Below are 23,319 nucleotides of genomic sequence, written 5' to 3'. Positions count from 1 at the left end.
ATTTATTTTCTTCATTATTTTCTTATATTTCTATACACATTATGATAACTGGCTGCATTGTCGTTAGAGTACACATTGCTGCTACTTCACTCTCGGATACAGGTACAGAAGAATGATACTTTTGGGTACCTGGAATTTGTTTGGTGTTATCATACATGCTACTCAACTCTTCCACACACTGATCATATTCTTCTGGTGACATATATGAAAATGACCATTTTGTAAGATAGTCTTCTTTTCGCTTGCTAGCCCAGTCAAATAACGTTTTTGCACTCGTAATCGGATGTTCTTGTTGCCATCCGTTTTAATGTGCCACCAATTGCATCACAAGGTCCTTTGCTGTGTGATGTTGCAAAAAAAATGCCATTCAGCATCAATGTCGTATTTCGATTTTAACTGACATAAACTCGCAACATTTTTCCTATTTTTATTCTTTTTACCTATATTTTATTCTTTTTACCTATATTTTATTCTTTTTACCTGCATTTGTTGTTTCAAAAATGTTACCAATTTAGAAATAAATACTTGCACAGCTATTGTGTCATGACTTAAAACTTCCGATATAACTACTAAGCTTAAATTTTCCAGAGAACCTTTTTCATCTCTATAATAAACAACGAATGGATGAATTGTTGCTTGATCATTGTTCCAGTGATAACTTTGAACTTCATCTTGAAGCACAAATGAATAATTTTCGGAAAAATCGCAAATCACAACAACCTCATTTTCTTGCGAATTAGCTTTTATATTGTTAAGAAATGTGGACTGTTGTGTTTTAATGTAATGATGAGTAAATAATTTTTCTATTTTTTCGCAAAAATACGATACAAATTCTTCCACCGGTTTTACAAGATTTTCTATGTCGCATCGATCAGTAGAAATCCATTGTGCATAAATGATTTTAATAAAATTACGTTCCTGAAGCTCATCTAGAAACCAGTTTCCAAATTCGTGCATTGTTGGGAATTTTTTACATTCACGAAGGTAACAGTATTTTGATCTATTTGATATGTTACATAGTATTTTTTTCCATATATTCTTTGCATTCAATGTTAAAGGAACATTTTTGAGACTATGAAGCATAAGATTTACACAAACACAAACGTTATGATTTCCTGAACTACTCAGCAATTTGCAATGCTTCGGACGCATTGATGCAAAAGAGCTAAATCCAATTTTGCAATTTGGATTAAGTTCCTTAAATCTGTTGGAAGTTTCCCGTAATGATGTTATTAATAAATTTTTTTTGGATGTGTTGACGCTTCCCATCTTTGGCTACAGAAACATAGTCTCTTTCTCCAGGTAATGATCAACTGATATCGTCGTCATTATAAAATCCCGAAACATGATTTTTAACATCTTCACTTAAACTTGGTCCATATTTGCTATGTGGTGTCGACAATACACCTTTTTCATTTACCAGTTTTTTGGCTTGAATTGCCATATATTTATTAACGCCAAATTCTTCTCCCATTATTTGCGAGGACCAAGCCTTAGGCAAAACTGTTAAAATTCAAACTTTTTCTGATCTTGTTGTCTCTGTGTGGTCCAATTTCTCTTTGAGCTGATTGATAATCCTAGTTAGGCGCATCATATACCGTATGGGGTGTATGATGCTGTATTTGCGCTTGTTATACGATTTCATGTTTGCTGGGCAAAGTTGGTTTTATCAACCAATCCATGATTTGATGATTCTTCCGAGGAAGAGCTCTTCAGATAACACACGATTTGATTCATTCATAGTGATTCAAGTAACGCTGTAACACTTGTGGAGAACAACATGTGGGCAATCACTGCGGTGCGACTGAGCATAAGTGTCCATATTGCAGGGGAACCCTACGTGAGCTCTCGGCACGTGAAACTTACAAGAGTCGTAACAGTAGCGCTTTTTGAAGGAATGCTTGAAGCAAAAATGTGTCCGCTCCCAACATTCAATAAGTCTCATCGGTTAGCTTGCCTAAGACATAGAGTGCAACGGACAAGCAAAATTAGGCTGCCTTTGAAATTAGGCTGCTCGAGTTAACCAATTGCTTGTGTCTATTCCCCTTATGGAAACATGTCATCAAATACGAAATCAAATGAACATATCAGTTTTTTAAATTTTATTTCATTTACATACTAAATTCTCAACCGATGCCGGTTGTGCATCAGTCCTATGGCCTATACTCCAACTCCATCACGAAGGTCCTGATCTGCATCGGAGCCAACTCAATCTCGTACCCATCATTGTTCACATTACGAAGACTTTCCACCGTATCAGCGGGACCCGACACAACATTCGAGTGCTTCGGGTACTCCGCCGAAGGGTGCTGCAGATACTCGGGATCCGGTTTGAACTTCAGGCGTGTGTTTTCCTCCTTCCACTGGTTACCGGCCAGGGTGGTTTCGTGAACTTCCTCAATGCTGAACGAGCGGAAGATGTCCTGTAGGTTGAATTTCACCGGCTTCGAGTAGGTTGGGTCCTCGTCCTTCTCCAGCAGGTGCTCGAAGCGCACCAGGATGCTGTTTTCCTTCCATGGTTCGAATGACATTAGGTTCACGTTCAGTGGGAGGGACAAGGAAAGGGCCGAGTACTGTAAAAACAAGTTTGAATAAAATTTTATATAGATTGGATTTTTTCCGAATACGTACGATATTGTTGAAGCGCTTCTGCCACTCTTCGTATTTGACGTCGGTGGTATCGCTGAGGAACACCCAATTGGGAAGCAGAATTTGGTTCTGAAGGAACCGTTCTCTTGCTTCCAGAGTCGGGTTGCTAGTTGCCTTCGATCCGAACATTATATAGTGTTTTCCCCTAGCAACGAGTCCTTTTCCGTACGCACGCTCATCCAAAGCTTCGTCGACACCGAACGAATCATCATGTAGCAGTCTGCGATGAACCATCAGTTCCAGTGAGCCATCCTCCAAACTGGCTCCTCCCTGTGCTCGATCGTTCAAAACCGCCAAACGCATTTTCTCATCCTCGAGCGCGATCTTAGTCGTCACTGGGTAGTAGTTTCCAGCGATCGGTTCCTCCAGGTGAAGCTCCCAGGTGTCACGATGATTGCGCACCCTCTTGATCATCTCTCGACCGTTGGAATCGGTCCAGAAAATACCATCCGACTGAGCGGCTGTATAGAACCTCGATACAATTTCTTTGCCCACTCCGTCCTCCACCGGAATGGATCCCACCAACCATTCAAGCTCGACATGATTCTCGTCCGCATAGACGCGAATAACTTGACTGATCCAATCATTGAACACTTGGTGCACTTCCTGGACAACATCCCCCTTCACAACATGCAGCTGCACGGTGTCTGCCACGTGTTTCTCAGTTCCGTTCGGACGGAAGATATAAGCCCCAGAGGAACGATTTCTGGCTTCGTAATTGTTCCCGATCGCACCCTGGTAGTAGACGAAAGTTTGCCGCAGCCGACTGCTGATCCCGTTCGCGTCGATTGTGCTGAGGAAACCGTTGCTGTCGAAGCTGATGTTGAGGTATTTGTTTCCTATCGTGACCTCTTCCGAGTGCCACTGGTGTTGAGGTTCGTCAGCTTGCATGATAACGGAAGGCTCATGGATCATATCGTCTACGGTTTCGATCACCCGCGTGACGAAGAACGACTTGTAACCCAGCGGTGGCAATTCGCTGGCCAGGAAGACCAGCTCGTGGCTAGCATTGCTGAAGCGGAAGTTCAGATTTTGCAAGGTACCGGGAATGGGTACCAACTGAGAGGTAATTTCGATGCCTCGATAGTCCTTGACGATGTATTTGTTGCCCGTCACCGGTAGACGGACGTATTGATATCCGGAATGGGCCAGCGGATTGTACAGGGTCACCATGAAGCTGTCTTTAGACTCGGTAAGTTCGCACTTGCTGATGTTGAGTAGATGACACGTGTCGAACTCAAAGGTGAAATCGCGTTTAATTCCATGCGCCAGCTTTCTGGGGTGAGCTTTCGTTTGCCCAGGGTCGACAATTTGGTTGAGGACGACCAGGGTATTCGCTCCGCATGCTTTGATCGCCCGGTGGAGCATCCGATCGTAGTCGTTCGCTACATGCTGCTTCTGCGTTCCGGTTATGGCATCATGATGCTGCATAACACCCATAGCGTCTCGCAGGAGATTCAGATGGGGATTGAAATGGTTCTCTTTGACGGGCGCTAGGGCAGAGAGTTGTTTGCAGACCTGCAAGAAATGGTTGCCTACGCGTTCGAAGCGCTTCACCGTTGGTCGTGACGTGAAGTAGCCGGTCCAGTATGAATGGTTGTCCGAGGCGTATGGGAAGAAATCATCCGACTTCGTTGGCCATGTGATGTCCGCTTCGTGAAGTGCCTTCAGATAACAGGATGGTGTTGAGTAAAACACGTTGACGTTAGAGCCATTCGCTTGCCGAGCGTTTGTGTATCTGGAAAAATTCAAAAATCAATTCAATTATGTAGTCTCTCCCTTGTCGGTTTAACGAATACTTTATGAGCTTATCTAGATTTTTGAACCACATTTCAGCGTATTGATAGTGGAAATCTTCACCCATTGTAAGTACAATATTATTGGTACGATACGACACACTCATATTATTTACAGTGCTTATGAACAGGTCAACCTGCAGCAGAGAAAATTAAAATTTATGTACATTCATTAGCCAACGAATAAAACCAGTTGGTGACCAATCTCTCTGACCGATGTTCCCGAGTTCAAAACACATTCCTATCCTACGGAGCTATTTACAGTAACACAACACCATACATCAGAGTGCAGTTCCGCACTTGGATGGATTACCTGATCAATTTGTCCAAGTTCTTGAAGTAAACGTTAGCGTCCATGAAGGTAAAATCCCCACCCATGGTCAGTAGGATGTTGTTTGTCCTGTAATGCTTCGCCTGCTGGTCTATATAGAATAGGAATTTATCGACCTATCGAGTCCAGAAGTTGGTCTTCGATTAGAACTGAAACATCACCATATTCATAGTACAAGCGATCTCACCTTATCATCGACATTATTTTCCGCGCTCAGGGGACTATCAATAAACGGTTCGTCCGAGCAGAGGATGTCGAAACAGAATCCCGGGGGTGCTTGATACAGATTGTACAACACCCCAGTGAACAGATCGCTCTCCTGCAAATTCGCACTCGACTTCCAGATCATTTCCGCGGTTTGCTTCTCCATTCGTAGCTTCTTGTCTTCGTAATCAAGCCGACCGAAAAACAGCCCATCGAATCCCATCTGGGTGAAAATCGATGCCTGCTCCCGGGAATGTCCGAACGGATCGATCTGCCATCCGATCTTGGGTCGACCACACTCGCCGAAGGTATCATTCAACAGGCGCAATCCCCACGTGAACTGATCGACGATCGATTGGTAGTGGGTGGCAGCCTCGTCGTTCATGCTCCACGCTCCACCGATAAACTCGAGCCGACCCTGGTTGACCAGCTCTTTGACCTGCTCCTGCAGCTCTGGCGTTTGCTCTTTCCACCATTTGAAGAAAAAGGCCGACTCAACGTAGATGAATTTGCGATCGGGGTTCCTCAGCAGTGACTCGATCACGGAGTCGATGATGTACTGAACACCCGCCTTTTGGATGAGGGTTTTGCCTGAAAAATTGAGAGCAAATGTTTAGCCTAAGAAGGTAGTGTTGGTGCAGGCGATGATTCTTACTTCCATAGTAGTACTGATCGACGGTCTTCAGCCAGCCGACGTCATCGTGGGTGTGTGCTACCAGATGGATGTTCAGCATATTTTTCTCGCTTTTCGTGCATGACTAGAGAACAAAAGAGGTAACATAAAAAACAAAAGCGAGATGAGCGTCGGTGTCCATGTTGATATCGATGCATTGTTTATAAGATACGATTTAGACTCGGTTTGATCTAACGTAATCTGTTGTCACAGAATGTTTGTACATGGTTACGATTTTGCGCCAGGTGTGCTTCGTTTCCAATAAAAATCGTTTGTTCAGATTAAATCGGTTCGATCATGTACACGATTGATGTATTTTTTGTTGTTGTACGCATAGATAGCGTTAATCAAAAATGTTTTGTCAAAAATGCAACACAAAAGTGTCAATTGGGTGTATATTTGTATCCATTAATAAATTATGAATTATTGAGTGCAGAAATGTTATTGATAGAGTCACTCGTGCATGTAGAAGTATAGCGTGGAACATTTGTTTCTCTTTTCTCACATCACTTTTAACCCTTTGCGGTCGTATTAAATGTTTATATGGGTGTCATACTGGTCGTAATTACTTTCTCTTTAAAGAGCATGTGTCATGTAAGATTATGAGGACTTAGTAGGATCTGTTTATTTCTTGTAAAATTTAGGTATGTATTTACTGAACAAAGTGTTTTAATGTATTTTTATATAAAAAAAATCGTTTTCCAGATAACAGCAAATCTCGACGCTTCATGCAACTCTAAGACATTAGGTATCAAAATTAAATTTTGAAAACTCCGAATTTCGTATACTCCCCCTTTGGGTAATTTCTCGATTTTCAAAAAACTTAAATGTTGCCATTTGCGAAATTAGTAAATGAAGTCCGATTGAGGTTTTCTAATCAAGTCCCGTTTGAAAATTCGAAGGTGACTTTTGACGTAGAACTACGTCTTTCAGAAAAGGTGCCAAATCAGAAAACACGTCACGTTTTTGTGAAATAAAGTTAACGTTAATGTTGCATTTTTTCCCATACATCGATTGGCACTCTAGTGTAGATATAATAGGGAATATTCATGCATACTTCTTCTTCTTCTTATATGGCACTAACGTTCCTAGAGGAACTCCGCCGTTTCAACGTAGTATTACTTGCGTCATTTTCATTAGTACTTAGTTGAGATTTCTATGCCAAATAACACGCCATGAATGCATTCTGAGTGGCAAGCTCTAGAATACGCGTGACCACAGTGCAAGTCAGAGGAAATTTCTTTGAAGAAAAATTTCCCCGACCAGAACGGGAATCGAACCCGAACCCCCGGCATGTTAGGTTTGACGCTAACCACTCGGCCACGGGAGCACATTCATGCATACACAATGCTCAATATTATATAGAACCTGGGCTATAACAAGAAACCATTAATAGTATAACATTTCATGGTGTCCAGATGAACAAAGTACAAAGTACAAAGATATTCCAGCATTTTTTCAGAAAAAGAATCCCTTAATTTTTATGGAGATCCGAAGGCAAAATTTATGGAATTTCCTGTAATCTCAATGGATCTATAACAGGTGTCAGTTTGCAGTTGTTTGTTTTTTTTTATTGAAACTATTCACTTTTGATGCCTTATTGAATGTCACCTCGTTTGTAACAAGTTTAAAGACTTTTGAGTCACGTTGTACTTCAGAACAGTTTTCCGCTGTCAAAATATAATTGAAAAAAAAAAGAATTTTCTCTCTCGGTATTTTAGGAATTTCCAGTGAAATTTAGTTTATACGACCTGATATTTCCGACAAAGACATATTCTATGAGAGGTGAACAGATATTATGTTTAATTGTCATCGAATAATGCGCATAGCAATTTCTTTGTTGTTTAGGGGCAAAACGGCCAATGGTGGATAATGACACAATTTTCTGAACCCTTGTGCTGATAGACCCGAGGGTATAATGTTATGTTATGTTATGAGTAACATGCTGCTCTTGAAGGGATCACTTTTGTGGCTTTGACCCTAGGAAAAAATGCCACCTCAACCGAAACTAAAGGTGGAAACAGAATACCGCGTTGTGCGTTGCTTCTCATCAGTCATTGCTTGCGTTTTGTACTAAAACATTCGCCCGACGCAGTCTGTTGATTTACAGTCACAATCTGGCATTCGCGTCACCACTTTTCATGTAAACAAAAACAAAATAAAATTCGTATGAAAATTTTGTTTTTGTTGTGTCCACGGATCAGTTGAATGTTTTTAAAAACAACACATTGACATATCCGCGCTGGCGGCATTGAGCTTCGTTTATTGGTTTAGGGGAGCGTGAAAGAATAGCTGATTTTCAGTCGGAATGAACACGTTTTCAAAATTAAAATTATGAATGGAAATTAGCTTTTCCATACCAAACTAGTATTCTATTAAAATGAAAAACATTTTTGTTTGCAGGTGGTGAAAAAGTCTCATACGAAATTGTTTATGAAGACAACTCTATATTATGATGACAAAATTCAGCAACAATGTTGGAATTGTTTAGCCATATGGTTAAATGAAAGTCAGAAACACGTGTTTCAAGTAATCAAATGACATTATGTGAAAATTTTCACTCAAATTTTAGAATTTGAAAACCGACTTCGTGTCTTCTAATCTGATAGAGATTACACTAACGAGTTGGGTACCCAAATTATGGCCCTAATTTGAAGTTGCCACCAGACGTCGACACCATGCCACTGTCATCGCGAATTTGGCGCAAGCAGTTTAGAACAAATGTTAGCGCTTAGTACAACGATGCTAATGACGCAACGCATTATTGTGTTCGACCAAAACGCAACAAAATTCAATTCACTAATTGTTGTATTTTGATTTGTGAGTTAGCAGAGAAGCGATATTAGGAATGTACGGAACAGTAAATTCATTTGTAAGTGAAAAATTTAAATTATTGAAATAGTTGTACTGGTGGGGCGAAATGGAGAGTGATAGTGTTGAGATCACATCCAATGCATGATGGAAAGTGATGTGACCAGTATTCAACTCTATTTTTGTTCGCTTTTTCTGCTTGTTCTTTTCAGTTGCTGGGCAGACAAACGATGTGAGATACCGAAATCATTCCTCTCGCAAGCAATAAACTTCTTTGCTTCGTATATTACAAACCCGTCTATTAGGGTGCCATGAAAATGGTCATCTCGAATTTGAGAAAGTTACCCCCAAAAAAATGTTCACCACCTCGAAAAAACACCCTATTCAAAATATCAGCTCAATCGGGCTTAAGAAAGAGTGGCGCAAAGCGGTCAAAGTTTGAGTTTTTTGAAAATCAAAAAATCACCTAAGGGGAGAGTAAAGGAAATCGGGGGTTTCGAAAAAAAAAATGTTATTATTGTCTTAAATTGCGTGAGACGTCGAGGTCTAGCGTCATCTCGAATTTTTTTGCTTATCATATAAAACCTATAAACCTAAGACAATTTTATTCATTTGGAAACATTTAAATACCTGATTTGACGCAGTGCAAAAAAGTGGACAAACCAAGATCATATTTTCGGCTGGACAAACCAACATCATTTACCCTATAACCTTTGTATTGGGTGCGCGACTTATTTCCTTCCGTTTTTTGCCGTTTTTTGCATGAAAAACACATTCGTTTGAAAAACACATTCATGAGTTAATACAATATTGAAAGAATTGGACATCGTTAGCCACTACTTTTTAATGTGCTCCCGTGGCTGAGTTGTTATCGTCACACATTATCATGCCGGAGGTTCGGGTTCGATTCCCGTTCTAGCCGGAAGATTTTTTCATGAAACAAATTCGCACTGTAGTCACGCGTATTCTCTAGAGCTTGCCACTCCGACGAATGCATTTAAGGCGTGTTACAGGCAGTTTTATGGACTATTCTAATATTTTTTTTTCAGAATTTGAAAAAAAAAATTTTTTTTGAGAAAAAACGAATTTTCATTTTCAATTTTTTTTTGGAAATTTGTTTCCTATTTTTTTTTTAATTTGAACAATTTCTAATGTTTCATTGCCAAATTTCTTTAGTCCTCTTAGTTTATTCGATTTTTTTTTCGAAATTTTAAGTTTTTTTAACTTTTTTCGAAAAATGAACTTGAAAAATCTAGGAACTAAAAATTTTAGTCAGAGAATGAAATATTGGATATGATTAAATCTTTCATAAAAAAAATGAAAATTGAACTGAAAAAAAATATTTAAAAATTGAAATTCCTTTTTCCAAAAAAATATATAAACTTTTTTAAATTCTATATGAACATTATATGAATAATTCATGAAACTTACCAACAAGTCAACATACATCGAAAGAGGGGCACTGTTACAGGGAATAATAATAAGCAAGCGGTCATTTTATCTGTTTACCCTCAATGAATAGTATGAAGGGAAACATCAGAGGAAAGTTGGCTTCGCCTAGTTGGATTTTTTCATTATTATTTACTGGAGGCGATCTGGCGTAGTGGTAACATTCGTACCTCTCAAGCTGAAGGTAACGAGCAGTGCTACCACACGTACAGATTTATTTTTGAAAAAATTACACATATGCCAATTAGGGTAACACGGGGTGATTTGGTCATATGGGGTGATTTGGACCACCCCTTTATCTCAAAAATTACGGCTCAACTTGGATTTTCCATAATGTCATTTCCTTCTATTGTTGAACCGTATATACCTAAAGTAAAAAAAGTTTGGTAAAACTTCACAAGTAGAGGGAAACGGTAGCATAAATACAGCAAGTACTTTAAGCGTCAAAAAATGTGAGTTTTCCGATCGTGGTTTTAATGTTTTTCCAGCTGACTAAACAAACTTTTCGCGTATTGTGCAGTAAAGTTCTGTTCGCCTACAGAAGAGGAACAATTTGATGTAGCCAAACTGTATGTTTGATAACAATAAATGAAATTAACTGCATTTTAATTTTTGCGTGTTGTGTGGGGTGACATTGTCACGTTTCTGTGGGGTGAATTGGTCCTACAGGTTTGAGACTTTTCTTTGGTCTAATTGATTCCAGATGCCGCTGAATTACAAGAAGAGGATGGACATACAACGTTGGAAGAAGGAGGAGCTTGAAAGAGCAACGCAGGCAATCGAGAAAGGATTTTCTTTGACCAAGCATCAAAAGTGTTTGAAAATGCTCGACCAACAGTGAAAAGATTAATGCAGAAATCGAGATGGTGTCAATCCAACTTTTCTGGTCTGGAATCTGGCCAAGACACCTGGTATCGATCCCAAAACATTGTTACTGATTGTAACATTATCCCAAAATACTTTATATAAACATAAGTATATTTTTTTCGATGAAACACACACTGTACCAAATCATCTCGCATCAAATTTTAATGTCCAAAAATCATTTCTTTTATTTTATGATATATTTGGTAGATTGAAGCTTTATATAATGATTAAACAGAGAGAGAAAACAAGTGTAACTCAGTATACAATGTGACATTTTTTATTTAGACCGTATTGGTTTGGAAATATTAGGCGATTTGCTTAGGTGGTCCAAATTCCCCCCTTTTCCCCTAATTGAATTCTAGTCGCATAGAAATATTGAACGAAGGCTGAAAACATGTTAACTTTGAAAAATCATAATTTAAAAATGAAAATTAACACATCTGTGATTTTTGGATATGTTATGTAAAAAACCATCAGCTTTCAAGAAAAAATATAAATATAATATAGCATCCTTGGCCCCGGAACCATGTAAACCATAAAAACTATAGAAAAAAATACGAATCAATTTTTTTTTCGCAAGTCTACTCTTCATGAATGGCGTTAACGTTCCCTGTGGAACTTTTGTCGTCTCAACGTATGCATTAACTAACGTCATTTATTAATACTTAGTTGAGATTTCTTAAGCCAAATAACACGCCTTGATTGTATTCTGAGGGGCAAGCTCTAAAATTAGCAAGTCTTATATTCTTCAAAAAATACTATCTAATTGATTTCAATTTTATGTGTCGATCATCTGAATTGGTTCAGTAGATCAAAAGTTATGAATTTTCTGTGTTGTAAAAAAAGAGGAAAAAATTTATTTTTGGACCATCGGTTAACTCGGAAAAATCATAACTCGCAAACGAAAAAAAAAACACTTCTCTGGTTTCGACATATGTGAAAAATCCTCAGCTTTCCTGAAAAAATATAAAAAATATAGCGCCTTTGGTCCCGAGCCCATCAAAACAACCATGAAAATGAAAACAAAAAATATTGTGAAACCTGTGCATAATCGTAATGTGCGTTCGGCCGAAAATATTGCTGCTGTTGCTGCCAGTGTGGAGGAAGACCCGAATGTTTCGATTCAACGGAGTGCTCAGCAATTTGGCTTTTCAAACACATCATTGTGGCGAATTTTGCATTTGGACTTGCACCTACATCCATATAAAGTCCAACTGGTACAAAAATTAGAGCGTGGTGACCATGGAATGCGTCGGGCATACGTCGATTGGGTGAACTGAACAAACAACAGCAGCAAAATGCTGAATTTTCGCATCAAATTTTCTTCAGCGATGAGGCACATTTCGAGCTCGGTGGCTATGTGAACACCCAAAATTTCCGTATATGGGGCTCAGAAAATCCATGGCCATATTGCGGACGAAATTTGAGGGACGCATAATTTCGCGTTTTGGTGATTAGCCGTCCAGATCATGCGATTTGAACCCGCTAGACTTTTTTTTGTGGGGTTATGCGAAAGACCGTGTCTATGCCAACTCTCCGCAAACTCTTGAACATTTGAAAGACAACATTCGTGAAGTTATGACCGAGATACCGCCCCATATGTGTCGAAAAGTCATCGAAAATTACCTGTTCCGGATCAAGGTGTGCGAGGAAGCCCTAGGTGGACATTTGAATGATGTTGTATTTCACACATAATGGCATAAACCAAACTTTAATTCGAAATAAAAGTTTCTTCGAAATTCGAATTCTAAGTGTGTTTTATTTCAATTTACTTTCGGAATTTAAAGTTGGAAAACCCTGTATTTGATGAAAAAATCCTTCTACGCATATGTTCGACAATTCTGTTGCTTTCATTTGTAAGATGAGAAATTTTTTTACAGGATATAGTAGTGGAACATCTAAAAATTTTTTTTGCAGCAAATTTGGCTGCAATATCAATGTAAACAATTCCTGGTGAAAATTCAAAAAAAATCTTCAAAAATGACTATTTTTACCCCAATGTACATGTAATAGTCACTTAAATATCACCTTAACGTTGAAATGTTAAATATCCTCTTGAAATAAGTCATATTTAAAATTTTTAAAAAATATTTTCTTTCCAAACTCTCCAAAATTGTATATAATAGAGTCCGACCTGTATATGCCTCAATGTATAGCAAAACGACAGTTAAACCTGTTAATGCGATTTTTTGTGCAATTTTTTTGCGGTTTTCTTTTCTTGTGCGTTTTTTTCTGTGAGGTATATGAAAAAAAAATAATAAAATTATCGGCCATTCATTTTTTCTCCCATTTTTATAAGTACAATAGAACCCCGATTATCCGCGAAATAGTCGGGCTGCAATAAAGGGTTAAAAATGAGGTACAAACACGAAAAAAAGATATGTTAGCATGAAAACTATGTTTGATCAATATAGAAATTATTAAACTATCCATCTGTAAGGTCGTCTACTTCAGTGAGCAAGACTCTATCACTCACTGACAAATTTCGGGAAGGTTTATAGAATTACTGGGGAATTCACTCGCGGATAATCGAAGTTCTACTGTATTTTATCGCACTTCATAGTTACTGTGTCAAGCAATTAATAGTCTCATACTTTTATTTTTTCCAACGTTCTACCTTATTATTGCTTATTGCTTATCGAAGCTTATTGATGGAAGTAAAGAGTTGATTTTCTTATCAGCACAAGTTAGTAGGTAGCCTTATAAAGTAAAAAAAGAATATAACATGTGATTTGATTTTCCAATCTAATAATAATTGACGCTTTCACGTTCCTGAACCGTTACGATAAGAATAAATTGTAATTTGTTCTTGACTAATAGTGTGAAAAGAGCAACTTTGTATAATTTTTTTTTACTAGAATCATTTCCATTCTTCCATCATATGTAATATGGTGAATTTTATACACACAACGACGCGCAACCGAAGAAGGCAACGTACAGAAGAAAAACAAGAGGAAATTGAACAGTAAACGACAAAGATTTAAGTTTTTTTCTCGGGAACTATTTTTATGCGGTCCCTACCCACCGCATTTTTTTTTTCAAATTGTGTAGCGAGCATTATTTTTTGCAGCTATTGGTGAAGTTTTATTCGATATTTTTTGTGCGGTACCTAGCCTTCGCACAAAACCGGTTTGACTGTAATGGCAATCAAAATTAAAATCAATAACATTTCATTATAACATCCTGACTGTAAAACTTTTTTCGGATTCTCAGTTTAGGGAAATCTTGGCGATTTCAGATCGTCTCCTTGAGAGGGAAATTGTTTTACGAACTCAATTCATGAAACCGAGATAGCTTTCCTGTGGTTACATGTAAAGAAGGTGAGATGGAAGTTTGAAATTAAATCATCAAAGGGAAGACATTACTGAAGGGAAACATTATTCTATCGATTAAAAAACAATTGTCTGATTGATTTCTCAATAGCAATTTGTTATCAGTCGTTATTAAATTTAAACCAGAATCAAGAAGTTCAAGTTCACAAAGAAATTATTGTCAGTCAATTTACTACAATTTACAGTAAATGAGGAAAATTTCTCCATCTAGTAGAAATTAAACAGACATAGTTTTATCTTTTATTAGTTTTATTATTGACTAGCTGACCTGGTGAACTTTGTCCTGTTCAAAATTGATTCATTAATAAGAATACTTTCGAACATTCTCGTTTTCTTACTAAGCGAACGTTTGTGGGTTCAATCGCAGAACTCTTCATTGATTGATATTTTAGTTGGCCATTCACAATTTCCTTTCACTGCAAAGTTCCTAATTTGTCTACCTTATTTCTTAATAATACAGGTCGGACTCGATTATCCGGAGTATTGAGTTTTTTTCACTCCGGATAATCGAGTCATAAAACAACAAATTTTCTCTCGGTAAACGTAATATAATTATGATTTGCACTTATTTATTAAACGGTCTTGTCTAGGTTGACCCGTTTGTATGTTTGTGACTTTGTAACTTTGTTTGTAGTGCTGTACCACATTAATAGAAATTTAACCCTCATCTTGTTGACCGATTGATCTGAAAATTGGAACACATCTTTATGTCTGGTATCATTATAAAACTGGGAAAATCCACGATGGCGGTCGCTACAAAATGGCGGATTATGGACATATTTTCCCAAAATCCCATCAATATGGGTTTTCCCAAAACCCCATCAATATGGGTATCGAATCACAGTTATCTATGGAAAATGAAAATCCAAGATGGCGGATTACATATTTCCTCAGAACCCTATCAATATGGGTGTTCCCAAAACCCCATCATTATGGGGGTCTTCGTAGCCACTTGGTTACGCGTTCGCTTACCAAGCGATCGATCGTGAGTTCAAACTCAGGGCCCTCAATTGACCATCTTTGTGTTGTTATAGAATAACTACGTCCACGCAACCAACATCAGCGATGGAAATCGATCCACGGTGGAACAAGGATCGATTCATCCATACAACTGCTCTGCTCTGCAAGAAACATCGGGCTGTTGTTCTATAAATAACCCAACAATGATCAATATCAACTGCCTCTGCTGTCCAGTCTGCTGAACCGTGGAAGAACAGATAGAATACCCCTACGCCTAAATGGCTACTACTGTGTAATTAACCATAATGTAATGGAACGGAAAACTTAACGCCTAAATGGCTACTACTAACTGCTGTGTAATTTACAATTTATAGAAACATAAACATGTGTACTTGTACACGTTTAAAACCCGGCTCTGTTACAGCTAAAATGCTAATGAGCCTAATAAATTAATAAATGGTATTTAAAAAAACCCCATCAATATGGGTATCGAATAAAAGGGCTTGACCAGACGAACACAGTTATTTATGAAAAATGTAAATCCAAGATAACGGCCGCTACAAAATGGCGGATTACACATTTTCTCAGAACCCCATCGATATGTATATCAAATGAAAGGGATTGACTAGTAAAACACAGTTATTTATGAAAAATGCAAATCCGAAATGGCGTCATATATTTTTTTTTCAAAACCTCATCAGTATGGGTATCAAAAGAAAGTTCTCGACTAGTAGAACTCAGAACTCAGACTCAGCCATTTTTTAGCGGCGGCCGAATTGAATTTTTCAAGATCATGGAATAGTTTTATAATGATAGTAGAATTAAATGTATGTTCCAATTTTCAGATCAATCAGTTACTAGGAACGGTGTCAATTTTCTATTAATGTGGGACAACCCTACAAAACACTCAAACATACATACAAACAGGGCAAGCTGAAAGGAACCATTGAAAAGGAATTGTTTATTTGGGCTGCGGTCATTTTGGATTTGAATTTTTCATGATCTACTGTGTTCTACCAGTCAAGCCCTTTCATTTAATACGTATATTGATGGGGTTGTGAAAAAATATATATATGGCGCCATCTTGTGGTGCATTTGCCTTTTTCAGAAATAACTGCATTCTACTAGTGAAGCCCTTTCATTTGATACCCATATTAGCTATTCAATATGGAGTCATTATACAAATTATTCAAAATTTACGAAAATCAAAAATTAAATACTCCGGATAATCGAGTCTAAAATTCCGGATAATCGAATCCCGGATAATCGAGTCCGACCTGTAATTAGATTTATTTCCAGACACAATTTTCGCTCAATATTCTTGTTTCACTTGCAAATAAAACGTTTTTCCGTTTCATGGAATACAGGTTTGATACAGAAAAGTCAACGTTTGAAAATTTCAATTTTTTCTCACCATAATATTGATCGACGGGCAGATACAACAAAATAAAGACGACTCAAATCGGTTGATTCGTTCGTCGGGTTTCGTGCTTAGCAACAAATTTGGGGATCCATTTTTATTTGTATAGATTGTATTGTACAGTTCCTGAGAATTTCGTCAAAGTACCTGTGATGAAGTGCACCCGTGGCCGAGTGGTTAGCGTCTCACATTATCATGCCGGGTGTTCGGGTTCGATTCCCGTTCTGGCCGGAGGATTTTTCGTCAAAGAAATTTCCTTCGACTTGCACTGTGGTCACGCGTATTCTAGAGCTTGCCCCTCGGAATACATTCAAGGCGTGTTATTTGGCTTAAGAAATCTCAACTAAGTATTAATGAATGACGCTAGTTAATGCATATGTTAAGACGGCAAAAGTTCCACAGGGAACGTTAACGCCATTCAAGAAGAAGACCTGTGATGAAACAAAATCATTCTCCAAACTTGTATACAAATTTCTTAAATGTGTTTAGGATAGAAAACGTTACATGCGATTCTAGATTGTTAAAGGTTTTAAGTGTATATCACATTCAGAAAGTTGCAGAGTTTAGCGCATGAAATGAGAATAAGAACGGGAATTGGTATCAAAAATCTCAAATCAAGCACAAGTTATGTACCATCGTGAAAGATTTATTCTTATTCTTCCGATGAAACTATTTTCACAACTCGTGTTCGTATTCGTAAACTTGTTTCGATGACTTGAACATTCGATAGAATGCATTGTCAACGATAACGAGACAACTACACATTCTAACCTAGCACTTCGTCGTTTTGTCATATAATCGTAACAATTTCGAAGATGGCTTCTGAACACGATCTAAATACTAAGCGTACTTTCTTGGTTTTTAATCGGTACAACTTCGGAATAGTTTTTGTTCTAGAAATCAACTTGCCGAACTTGGTTTTAATTTTCTTACAATTTAGGGCGAACATAAACAACAATTTAATGTTTCAGCAGACGATGAATTTCACGAGCAATATTGCACTATAATGTTATGTTGATAATGAATGGCAAATGCTTATCAGTCGTCGAAACTTAACCCATTTATAGAATTCATTCAATTGAACCAGTATTCCTTTAACTATTATGAACTTGGCGTTGAACTGCAATTGAACACATCACGGCCAATGTTTTACCTCATAGCCACAGGTTCCCTCGGTGCCCTCTGCATCAGAACTGTACCGATTCCCGTCACGCTTGAACCCGTTCCCATCTCTCCATCCCTGTTGCTGTCTTTTTGGCCCCGCTATGCTACTGTGGAAGCAGCAAGCCGCCAACAAGACAAGCAAAAGTTGCACTGAATTGGCCACTCTTGCCATTATTATGCACGTTTCTGTTAAAGTTCACTAATTTCCGCCGGTCATTGGACTGAACACTGACGATCTGCGCGCGCGTCTCAGTTTAGAGATCACTCCACTTGAAAACACTACACTACGAATTGTGTTTTTTTTTTCCCCGCCGGGAGCTACAATCTCTTGTGAATTGAGACAATCGGTCAATTGATCGAAGCAAAGGTTAAAAAGGATCACTTCAAAAAAAAATTAAACAAAATACAAATCAAACCCGCTAAAACGCGCTCTTAACTCCCGCTCGTTGCGAACCGTGGAAGCAGACTGATGAGAGCCCACCAAATCGCTATGCTTTTTACTCTCGACTATGTAGGGTTGGGTTCTCTTCCGCCTGCCCAGCCGCCGCTTAGTCGATTAAAGATGCGCTGCCCCAAGCTGCAGAATCGCATACACACAATCGAACGCCACACAAAACAGCGGTTTCGATCGATCATCCACAATCGAAGCGATGCACACATCATCTAGCGAAAAATGATAGCTTTCGGTGCAAGATCAGCGCGAATTGATAGCCGGCAGCGCCGCTACCGGTTTGAGTGTGAAAGTGAAGTGAAGATAAAAGTGAAATACGCGGGTGGAGAGTTTGATGGGACGATGGGATGTGTTTATGCTTTTCTTAGACTAAGGCACCAAGTTGCCGAGCGTGTTACTAACCAAAATTCTTGCAACTTCGAATAACGTCGTTCACGGTGCGCATTTGAAGCTCATTACCTTTAATGTTGCTATGAAGCGAAAAACCCTTAAACTAAATAAATTGAATTCATTCTATGGACTTTTGACGACGTCTTTGACTATGTCTTTAATTTCTATTATGGAGGGGACGCACTACGAAAAATGTAACGAACTATCAAGGGGTTTCAAATCTTTATTGCGATATGAACGCTGGGTGAAATATAACGAAAACACTTGGAGAATTTTCAGTTTTCTCCTACGGTGTTATCATTCACAAGAAAGAGACAAAAATGTCTATTTTGTTAATGGATTGGTTTCGTGATTGCAATTACATTAGATTCTCGGCAAAGCTATAAATTGTCAATTTAATGCATTTTCTTCAACCTATGATCTTTGATGGAACCTGAGGTGAGCCCCAACAGAAAATATGAAAAATTGTGCGAGTCAAATTATTACATACAGCATTCCCAGCAAACATTCAATCGTATAACTTGGTATATTCTAAGTCGTATATAAAGTAGAATCGAGTCACAATCGTATACATTGTCGCTCAAAGAATACATCGCCTCCATCTGGAATTGTATATAATGTGAAAAATCCGTTTAAGGGATGGTTATAATTATCTATATAACCTCACGATCCGCCATTTGTACACATGACAACATTTATTTTTCCAGAAATAGGAATTATTAAATGGACTTTTAGTGAGAGGGGGTACTTTAAAACTAGCTCACCCGGCAAACTTCGTCCAGCCCCAAAATTTATTTTTTGTTATCAATACCTCCAAACATTCACGTTTTCTTACTTACGATCATGGGTCCAATCGCAGAACTGTTCATTGATTGATCTTCTAATTGATCCTTTATTATTTTCTTTTACTATAAATTTCCTAGTACATCTACCAGAACTCGGTACCAGAATTATAATATCAAATTATTTTCAGACACAATTCTCGTTCAAGATTTTCCAATTACTTGCAAATAACATGTTTCTCCGTTACATGAAATACATGTTTGATACAGAAATATATTAAAAAGAAGCCATCTAAAATCGGACGATTATTTCTTCGAGTTTTGTGCTTACTTTTGGCGATCCGTTTTTGTTTATATAGTTATAAGGTATAGGAGTGCTTTTTTTCACCTGAAAATCCATTTCCACTTTCGAACAAAGATCAATTTTGTTAGCGCAAACATTAAATGGACTAACAACGTTTTTCACGATATAATTGTAGAACATATGGAAATTCAATCCTCCGATTTTTCCCATTTTCCATCAGAGTTTTCCAAAAAAAAATCCATTGTCATGTTTGGTTGGAATATGGTTGATTGTAATATGTGTACTATACCTTCTGTCCAACTTCTATAAGACCAGGTGATGATCTTGCTGCTTTGTGCCATTATAAATAAACAATGCTTCAACTTATAATCTAGTGTGTTGGTAATGGTGACTATCATACACTGCCTGATTTTCATATATGTGTGTGCGTGCGCTGAGCGTAAACCAAAGGTTTTGTATTTTTCAAGTGTGAAGTTTCTATAAGACCAGTTACATTTTCCCGTTGTTTTGATCAATAAATCTGGAAAATGCCGAAGGGAAAAGTGCTCACGGAGAAAAACGCATTTGCATTTCACCTATAACATGTAGGTATCAGAGAAATTTCCCGTCGGATTGGACGATCTCATCAAGTAGTGCTCAATTATTTGACGAGTGCTCAAGGATACGGTAAGAAGGAGAGAGCTCCGCGTAAATCGAATCTCTCTGACCGTGATAAACGGGAAATAGCTAGAACAGATTCGAATACCTCAAAATCGCTTATGCAAGTAAAGCAATATTTCAATTTAAATGTTATTCGGGTGACAATTCGTTAAGTTTTGTTAAAAAAATACTCATATAAAGAGGTTTTAAAAGGTTAAAGCTCCTCATCTTACACCATCACACATCGGAAGACTTCTGAGTTTTGCCAAAGCTCTTATCTACCGACAGTGGAACATGATATGTTGTGACAAATAATTCTTCCAAAAGAATACATTTGCTAACAAAAAGTTCTTCAAATTATAGGCTATCTTCACTGACGAAAAAAAGTTTAATTAGGATAGTCTTGATGGTTTCAACGGGTACTGGCGTGATTTACGGAAGAAGGAACAGTATTTTGCAAGCAGGAATTTTGATGGAGGCTCGTGCATGGTTTGGGTGGGATTCTGTGTAACTGGAAAGCTCAAGACAGCTTTACTATCATTCAAGGATTACATACATGTTCTGGAATCCTCTCTTCAACCGTTTTTTCGTGGATATCGTCACAAACAATGACATTCCAGCAAAACAATGCTACTATTCATATCAGCAAGGAAACTAAGCAATGGAATAAGGTCCAAAAACTTAAGTTCCCAGCTGGTCGGCTCACTCTCCAGATTTGAATCCTGTCGAAAATCTTAGGGGGATCCTTGTACGCAGAATCTACACTGAGGGAAAACGGTACACCACGAATGAAGAGCTCAAGGTCGCAATTTCGGAAACATGGAAAAATTTCGAGAAATTCGATCAGCAGCATTTGGTAAATAGTATTCCAACACGAGTTTTCCTGGTTATTAGCCGAAATGGCAAGGTTTCCAATTATTGACATGTAAATCAGCCGATCGTTTTGAATTTTTCATTGATAATCCTTATAAATTTTGAAGAGGTTTTATAGAAACTGGACAGCTGAAATTATCATATTTAAGCACAATAAATAATCAAACAACTCTTTTGACCGAAATTGACGTTAAATATACTTTATTCTAAGCATTCAACAGTGTATGAATGTATCTTGTTGAAATGATGAAATATTGACTGTTTGTGTAGCAACGAAATAGAATCAGGGTTAAAGATTGATTCATTTAGAATCCGGAATCACAAAATCAGCTGTATTTCGGGATTTATTGAAGGTACAAAACTTGTTTTAGCATCACAATACAGGTAATTCATTGTTTTATTAGAAAGAAAAAAAAATATTGAAAATACTTTTCCTTTACACTTTGGAAATGTGTACGTTATATCGAGGTAAAATGTACGTTATATCGAGTGACGTTATATCGAGGGTACGTTATAACGAGGGTACGTTATATCGAAGTTTCCCTGTATGGGGTATGAGAAACTATAGAGAAATCTCTCTATATGATGATGTATATGCGCGAGTTATACGGTTTAATGTTTGTTGGGTTGTCGGATGAGGAACATATTTTGCCTTTTCTCAGTAATTGAAAAAAATTATAAGGGATTGTTTCTCGGACAGCCAGATAATTTCGAGTTTTTGTTGCAGTATTTGTTTAATTTTTTCTTCAACAGTTTACTACTAGAAAGAGATAGTACTATCATTAATGGTTCCGGATTCTTGCTACCACTACAACTCTCAACACCCGCTAGAAATTTAGTCAGTCAGACGGTTTTTATAGGGCCGCTATTCAGAGTGCTAAATGAGTTAAATTTACGGTGTTGCTTTCAGCACAAAACGAATTCAAATTTTATCAACTCCAATCAGGTTAACATATATTTGATACGAAGTTATGGTATTCCTACAAAATACAAATCAACAAGAATTAGTCATCTTCTTAAATCTAAATTTAAACTTCTTACTTTTAGTAATTCTGGCTGCAAGTTTCCGCAAACCGGCGGGAATGGCACAACAGAATCGGTGCTTCTATTGATGGTATTACTGTATATTAAATTCTGCTTATCTAGCTTTAACTCACTTCGCTCACCTCTTTTCTCAAGCTCCAGAAATATCGCAGAAAATCGGTTCCAATATTCATTCAATTAATAATCTGTAGCTCAAATTTACTCAAATTTAGTTTTACCGATAGCAATTAAGATCATAGGAAGGGCTCAGAATGCAAGGGGTGTGTAAGTGACTTGATCGATTCCTCTTCATCAACTTTTTATTTAGTTAATAACTCAACTGCAAAAACTTTCCAATTTAAGTTTGCTATAGAATCCGATAGATGAGGTTCCGACCTATTTTCCACATTGGTAAATACAGCTGGGAATGTATTTGCAGCTAAGTTATGACCCAAAGAGAGAGTCGATGTAGAGAAATCGATCAAATCACTTACACCCCTTTCATTCTAAGCCCCTCATAGAATATAGAGATTTTGCATACGTTCAGTAGTTTAAGAAATATATATTAAGTATTGTTTAGGATAGATCTCAATACATGTTACTTTGAATTTCCTTTTTTTTGACCGTTCAACCTTCTTATTTTGTTGTACCACCCTTTTATAGCGACAGCGCTGTTGATAATGTAGCATTATTTGGCCTAACTACTTTTCGACGTGGCGTAACTAACATACGGATTTCTACAAAAGCTAGAGATACCATCTAGTAGGAGTCACAAATCAGGACACCTGTCACCTGGGTTGCCAACAATAATTTTCAAAAATGAGGGAAAATGAAAATAAAAATCAGGAAGAAGTCATACAAATGATACACAAATTTCTGTATTACTTCAGAGTTAATCAGGCAAATGAAACCAAATTAGACATATGAAGGTTTTAGAATGCAAAAAATGTTTCTATAGTGGTTAGACACTCCACCCCCCTCTCTAAGGGGGAGCTGCCATACAAATGAAACACAAATTTCTGCATTACTCGAGAATTAATCAAGCAAATGAAACCAAATTTTGCACGTGGAAGTTTTAGGGTGCAATAAATGTTTTTACGGTGGTTGGACACTCCACTTCCCCCCTCTTTAAGGGGGAGCTGCGATACAAACGAAACACAAATTCCTGCATTACTCGAAAATTGATCAAGCAAGTAAAACC

The 23,319-nt window shown here is 37.7% G+C and overlaps 1 protein-coding gene across 2 annotated transcripts; it reads right to left on the bottom strand.

The window, feature by feature from the left end:
• Window positions 1-2,087: 2,087 nt before the first annotated feature.
• LOC129778002 (lysosomal alpha-mannosidase-like) lies at window positions 2,088-18,143 on the bottom strand. 2 transcript variants are annotated; one of them, XM_055784624.1, is made up of 6 exons: window positions 17,646-18,143; window positions 5,636-5,738; window positions 4,964-5,571; window positions 4,759-4,892; window positions 2,632-4,387; window positions 2,088-2,573 (listed from the first exon to the last, which is right to left on the bottom strand). In XM_055784624.1, exons 1-6 carry the CDS (start codon window positions 17,826-17,828, stop codon window positions 2,154-2,156), a joined length of 3,204 nt encoding a protein of 1,067 aa, XP_055640599.1. In that variant the 5' UTR covers window positions 17,829-18,143; the 3' UTR covers window positions 2,088-2,153. The 2 variants fall into 2 exon arrangements, with proteins under 2 accessions (XP_055640599.1, XP_055640600.1); XM_055784625.1 differs by lacking the exon at window positions 4,759-4,892 and adding an exon at window positions 4,449-4,582.
• Window positions 18,144-23,319: the final 5,176 nt, after the last annotated feature.

Source organism: Toxorhynchites rutilus, chromosome 3, assembly GCF_029784135.1.
Source record: "Toxorhynchites rutilus septentrionalis strain SRP chromosome 3, ASM2978413v1, whole genome shotgun sequence".
NCBI lineage: Eukaryota > Metazoa > Arthropoda > Insecta > Diptera > Culicidae > Toxorhynchites > Toxorhynchites rutilus.
This window is presented reverse-complemented; position numbering and strand designations above follow the sequence as displayed.

What these genes read in the sequence shown, in the direction of transcription:
- LOC129778002 (XM_055784624.1), bottom strand. Translation starts at nt 17,828, where the DNA reads ATGGCAAGAGTGGCCAATTCAGTGCAACTTTTGCTTGTCTTGTTGGCG. An exon ending in AGGGAACCTGTGGCTATGAG is followed by an intron (nt 5,739 to 17,645) that starts GTAAAACATTGG and finishes TTTGTTCTCTAG; the next exon opens with TCATGCACGAAAAGCGAGAA. An exon ending in AACTTGGACAAATTGATCAG is followed by an intron (nt 4,388 to 4,758) that starts GTAATCCATCCA and finishes GAATTTTTCCAG; the next exon opens with ATACACAAACGCTCGGCAAG.